The sequence below is a fragment of the Macrobrachium rosenbergii genome, chromosome 24 (assembly GCF_040412425.1).
Source record: "Macrobrachium rosenbergii isolate ZJJX-2024 chromosome 24, ASM4041242v1, whole genome shotgun sequence".
Classification (NCBI taxonomy): Eukaryota; Metazoa; Arthropoda; class Malacostraca; order Decapoda; family Palaemonidae; genus Macrobrachium; species Macrobrachium rosenbergii.
In genome coordinates, this window is record NC_089764.1 from 31,206,602 (window position 1) to 31,213,188 (window position 6,587).

Below are 6,587 nucleotides of genomic sequence, written 5' to 3' on the forward strand. Positions count from 1 at the left end.
TTTAAAATCTTTATCTCATTTTCTGTGACTTATATTTTACTTCCTGAGATCTGCATTACTTACTGTCTCTTTGTTGCATTATTGCATTACGTTATGTCACTTGACTGTGCGTTTGTCATAACAAAATATAATATTACGAGTGTAATTTTAATAACGTTAATGCTTCAAAACATAAGTAAAAATTATACCAATTATGCTAATCTACTTCCAGCCAGTTTCCTAAGACAATTAAGATAATTTAGTTTAACATTAAATGAAAGAAAGTAATAATTAAATATACTATTTAGTTTAACATTAAATGAAAGAAAGTAATAATTAAATGTACAAGTCTAAAAAAATTAATTAACAAAAGGCAACGCACTGATAACAAAATTATGACAAATAAAAGTAATATATTTTAACATTTCACTAGAAAAACTAATGATCAGGTATACAACTCTAGAAAACAAATGAATATGCCGATTTGAACATTGACAAAAGGAAACGTATTGACGATGTCAAAATCACGCCCAAACGAACTGAATAGTCTTCATCTTCTTCTTCTTCTCTCTCCCATCAGATTTTCTCGGAGATATCGCCACCGGGAAGATCCTTTGCATCTGCAGGAGTTTGATCGTGGACCGCAAAATGTTCTTCCGAAGGTAATGGTTCTGTTCTACTTTTAGTTTTCTGAAAAAGAAAACTGTTGTGCCGGCTTTGTCTGCCCGTCTGCGCGTTTTTCTGTCCGCACTTTTTCTGGCCCTCACTTTTTTCTGTCAGCAATTTTTTCAGTCCGCAATTTTTCTGTCTTACTTTTTTCTTTCTGCACTTTTTCTGTCCGCACTTTTTCCCGTCCGCACTTTTTCCTGTCCGCCCTCAGATCTTAAAAACTACTGAGGCTAGAGGGCTGCAAATTGGTACGTTGACCATCCACACTCCAATCATCAATCATACCAAATTGTAGCCCTCTAGCCTCCTCTGTAGTTTTTATTTTATTTAAGGTTAAAGTTAGTCATAATCATGCATCTGGCAAGGATATAGGCCAGGCCATCACTGGGCCGTGGTTAAAGTTTCATGGGCCGCTGCTCATAAAACATTATACCGAGACCACCGAAAGATAGATCTATTTTCGGTGGCCTTGAATATACTCTGTAGTGGCTGTACAGAAAACTCGATTGGGCCGAAGAAACTTCGGCGCATTTTTTACTTGTTATGCGTCATATAAGACATCCATATTGTCATACGTGTCAAATTAATCTTTTTATGTCCATTTACTCTAAAATAAAAAGGCAGTTTATAACTTCAGAAAACTCGATTGAGCCGAAGAAACTTCGGCGCATTTTTTACTTGTTATGCGTCATATAGGACATCCATATTGTCATACGTGTCAAATTAATCTTTTTATGTCCATTCACTCTAAAATAAAAAGGCAGTGTATAGCTTTTCTGATTGTCTAAACGATTTAGAACAAATGTGTCAAGAAAATTCCTTGTTTTCTTGGAAGTTCCCTACAATTTCTTATTATAATAAGCCTAAAAACCATCACACATTAACAAACCGTAAGCAATGCCTGAGGAAACGCAATGGCTGAATATTATCTATGAAATATGCATCTGCATTGTCATGACAAAGCAAGTAAAAAATGCGCCGAAGTTTCTTCCGCTACAGCGTATAATCAAGGCCACCGAAAATAGATCATCTATCTTTCGGTGGTCTCGTTATAATGCTGTATGAGCCGCGGCCAATGCAACTCTCACCCGGCTGTGGTGGCCTGTGTTGTAGCGTTGCCAGAAGCACGATTATGGCTAACTTTAACCTTAAGTAAAATAAAAACTACTGAGGTTGCAATTTGGTATGTTTGATGATTGGAGGGTGGGATGATCAACATGCCAATTTGCAGCCCTCTAGCCTCTGTAGTTTTTAAGGTCTGAGGGCGGAAAGAAAAAGTGCGGACAGGAAAAATTGCGGACAGAAAAAATGCAGACAGTGAAAAGCGAAGACAGAAAAAGTGCGGACAGAAAAAAGTGCGGCCAGAATAAAGTGCAGACGGACAGACAAAGCCGGCACAATAGTTTTCTTTTACAGGAAACTCAAATCATTTAGGATTGTATTCCTCACAATTTGCAGGAATCTAGTTGTTCCCAAAACAATAAGAGAAGCTGCGAATTGAAATATTCCCTTCAATTGAGAAATCACTATTGTTGTTCATTTGCGTTTCATGATAGGGCCACAAAAGATATGCATTACGTAATACCTTTCCCCAATTTGTATAAATCATGTAAGGGTTAAAATACCATGAACGTGAAACAAACAGATTAATTGAAAAATATATATACACACACATCCCATATTATAATAAGAAATTGTATTGAACCTTAAGAAAACAAGAAATTTCCTAGACATATTTTTTCTAAATTGTTTAGACAATCGGATAAGCTACAAACTACCATTTTATTTTACAGCAAATGTACACGAAAAGACTCATTTGATACGTATAACAAGTAAAAAATGCGCCGAAGTTTCTCCGGCGCAATCGAGCTTTCCGTGCAGCCGTTACAGCATATAAGTCAAGGCCATATAATCGTGATTCAGTTATACATATATATGTAATCAGTAAGCTACAAACGTCCTTTAATATCCAATTCGCTCTACCTCGGAAATAATATATTTTCATATGTGTTACCGAAGGGGAATTTTTTAGTTGAAGACAAGAACTCAGGACTACAGTGGACGCATTTTAACCCACTTGCTGGCCGCGTGGGTAACATATATGAAAATATATTATTTCCGAGGCAGAGCGAATTGGATATTAAAGGACGTTAGTAGTTTACTGACTGAATATGAATCACGGTGATGTGATAAAAAAAGTCACACATATATATATATATATATATATATATATATATATATATATATATATATATATATATATATATATATATATATATATATATATTTATATGTATATATAAATACACATATAAGATTTCCCCCTTACACAACTGAAATAATAAAAACCTTGTAATCCGAAAACAAACATTCAAATCTAAGTCTGATTATGCACACACACGAACTCTTCAGAACATCACAAAAAAAAAAAAAAGCAAAAGATGCCAATCTGAGCCTTTTGTAACGAGAGACTAAGACACGGTATCCCATCCACTCCCCGACCAGCCTGGAGGGACCAGTAGCCATTCGAGCAGGTCTCCGTGCCCCAGCTCGGGTCGCAGCGTCAACCGGATCGCGAAACAACATTTGAGTGGCCCTCCGCAGTCGTCCTCGTCCTCCACCACGAAAAACAACAATAACCTCAAGATGGCGGCGCCCTTTACCACGTCTGCAGCGACCGGTGAGTTGTTCGTTTTTCAATTCTGAAGTCTGAGGCGAAGTCAGTTTCATTTTGGACGGTATATGGATGTCATAAATAACATTTTCATGATTCAAAATTGTTCAGAACTATATTTTGTTTTTGGTATCCCCAAGATACCGAGGTCATTCAGTTCTTCAAATAATTCCTCTTATCATTTGGCAGATGAATATAATTCATAACAATGTCAGTATTCAAAAGATGGAGTCATCTTGTTTCCTTTGCTATTTTGTTCGTGATGTCCCCCAAGATCTGAGGTCATGCAGTTTTTTAATCGTTAGGCAACTCTTTGTATTTAATGTTTAGTGAATCTCGATAATTTCTAACTGATGAAGATGCGAATGTAGTGCGTAACATTTCCAGAATTCCAAACTATTCAAAATTGTTTACTCTTAAGGTCTCCATGTTATTCGAGTTTTGAATCGTTATATAATTCCTTGTATATATTGTATGGTCACTTTCGTGAATTTTTTAGCCGTTGAAAATATGAATTTTATACATGACAATGTTGTTAATCAAATCATGGAGTAGTGTTTCTTTGCTATTTTGATTTTAGTATTCCTAAGATCTTGAGTTCAGCTGGTCTTTGAATTGTTAGATAATTCCTCATATATATATATATATATATATATATATATATATATATATATATATATATATATAATTAATCACATTAGTTTTAATCACTAAACATACGAATGTTATACGTGTTCCCCTTTGCTATTTCGTTCCTGATGTGATATGAATATCATAAATAACATTTCATTATTCAAAATTGTTCAAAACTATTCTATTTTGTTTCTGATATCCACAAGACATTGAAGTCATTCAGTTCTTTCAATAATTCCTCTTATTTATTTGGCAAATGCATATAATTCATAACAATGTCAGTATTCAAAGCAAGAACTAGCGGAATTTCTGTAATGTCAGCATTACGTTCCACTTATTTCACAAGAGACGCTGAAGATAATAACAGAGTTTCCCCTTTCCAGTTATTTTCTGCAATACCAAAAACCCTCGAAGCATTTTGTCGACGCGAACTCAATACTCCATCACCAAGATGCTTCTTCTCATCTCCTCTGTGTTCATCTTGCTCAATCTCCCAAGGTAAGGGCTTTCCTTCCTTTTACTGTCCCTCCATTCATATTACCTTTCTTCCACCTTGCTGTCCACCCCCTCCTAGCAGGGATTTCAGAATGCAACTGCTTTGAGGTTTTCCTCCTGTTACACCTTTCAAACCTACCCACCCTCAATTTCCTTTCCAGCGCTGAATGACCTCATAGGTCCCAGTGCTTTTCTTGACTATTTCATTTCAATTAATCATTGTTCAGCTTCTTGAATCATTTGTCCTAAACATTGCTCAGCTATTTTTAATAACGTTCTTGATCATTCAGCCAAGTGACTATCTTTCTCAAAAAAAAAAAATCGCACCAAATGGCAATATCTGGCAATATCCAATAATGACGTCATTTCCCCATCCCTTCTCCAGCCACGTCATCAGAGTCCACGCCTTCATCACCAGCCTCTGGGGAGGCGACGCGGGGAGCGACGAGGTCACGATGTGGAACCTTCAACAGCTGTTCATGCAGCTGCAATACACGCACTTCAGCATCAACTTCGTCTTCTACTCGACCTGCGGCGCCGCCTTCAGGAAGTGTCTGGTCCAGCTGCTGCCCATGCGGCTGAGGACTTGCAGTTTCCGCAAGAGCACGAACTCTCAAAGATACCAGTAGTTGACAGAAAGCGGACGGCCAGCCAGTGCTCAATTTGCAGTGAGTGAGTGAGTGAGTGGTCTGTGAGTGACGAGGGTTAACTTTCGTTACAATAAGGTGCTTTTATATAGACCCTCGGGACATCATAGACGAGAGTGAGAGGGGGAAAGAGATTCTATTTTGCTAGTTTTCTTGGAAATATACAGAGGGCCATTTTCAATGAAATTTTAGTTTTTTCTTCAGCAGTTTGTGTGATAAGGTTACATTGACGAACGTCCCATAGAAAAGGTACGTCATTGAATTTATGAGAAAATTATCTTTTGCCTAAAATATTTCAAGATAAAGTGAATATATTGTAATATTTGCACAAGCGAATTGTTGAGATTATATATATAGTTTTATGTCGAGCACAAACATGAAAAGAATCACCAGTTAGTTGTGAAAAGAACCAGTGTGGACAGTTACCCCTGGGCCAGCTACAATGGAAATTTGTGAAATTTAACGAGGAAGACAAGAGAACCTGTGGTCTGCTATCAACTCAGTACGAAATTTATTGCAAATTTTTGCGAATTGTAACATTTCATCGCTTTTTCCCGTGTGTTTCAAGCGCTCCCACCAAATGTCATTCCTAGACCGTGAGATTATTTTGAGAAATAAAAATTGCTTATATAATGGAGTCTGAATGCGTATGGATGAACACATACAAATTATACACACACACACACACACACACACACACACACACACACACACACACACATATACACACATATATATATATATATATATATATATATATATATATATATTATATATATATATATATATATATATATATATATATATATATATATATATATATATATATATATTCATGAGGGAATTTTCTCTGTGACATATACAATGACATTACTTTCAATAAAACTTTTCAGTTGAACTTATTCTACCTTTGAAATTTAAAAGTTCCCTTTCTAGACTAACTATTTTCACTTATATCTTTCAACATAATGCCATCCCGCATGACAAACAGAAAACGTCATGATATGCAGCACAGAGGCCAACATATCATGATGCAATACAATGACATTAATCTTCCCATTCCCAGCTAAACTAATCATTGTTACGAAACACAGTGTGTGTGTGGTGACACACATCTCGAGATTTTCTTTATGAATTTCCGTTTGACGACTGGAGGCTCAGATTCTCTGCGACTGTTTTTACAGAAATGCTTCAAAAAGCGGTTGGACATTCGAGATATGGTGAGAATGGTCGCCTATTTTTTTTTATGTGGTACCCCCTGACAAGAACCCTGTAAACATGGCCTGTCTTTTCACTAGTGTGTTGCTCTCCACCTCTCCACATGACCATCGAGATATGTTGAGAATGGTTGCCTATTTCTTTATGTGGTTCCTCTGAGGAGAACCCACATGGGCTATCTTTTCACTAGTTTACTATCCTCCACCTTTCCACATGACCAGACCACCTCAAGGGACTAGTAATCTCATCTTTTCACCTCTGTTACACTTCGA

General features: G+C 36.6%; 1 protein-coding gene across 1 annotated transcript in view; it reads left to right on the forward strand.

The window, feature by feature from the left end:
* The window catches only part of LOC136851978 (thyrotropin-releasing hormone receptor-like), a 45,131-nt gene extending 39,330 nt beyond the window's left edge, over positions 1-5,801 (forward strand). Inside the window, exons 5-8 of the mRNA XM_067126374.1 lie at positions 560-641; positions 3,154-3,328; positions 4,339-4,453; positions 4,836-5,801. Coding sequence (XP_066982475.1) covers positions 560-641; positions 3,154-3,328; positions 4,339-4,453; positions 4,836-5,079 — 616 coding nt within the window. The 3' untranslated portion in view covers positions 5,080-5,801. The remainder of the gene's footprint in view (positions 1-559; positions 642-3,153; positions 3,329-4,338; positions 4,454-4,835) is intronic.
* Positions 5,802-6,587: the final 786 nt, after the last annotated feature.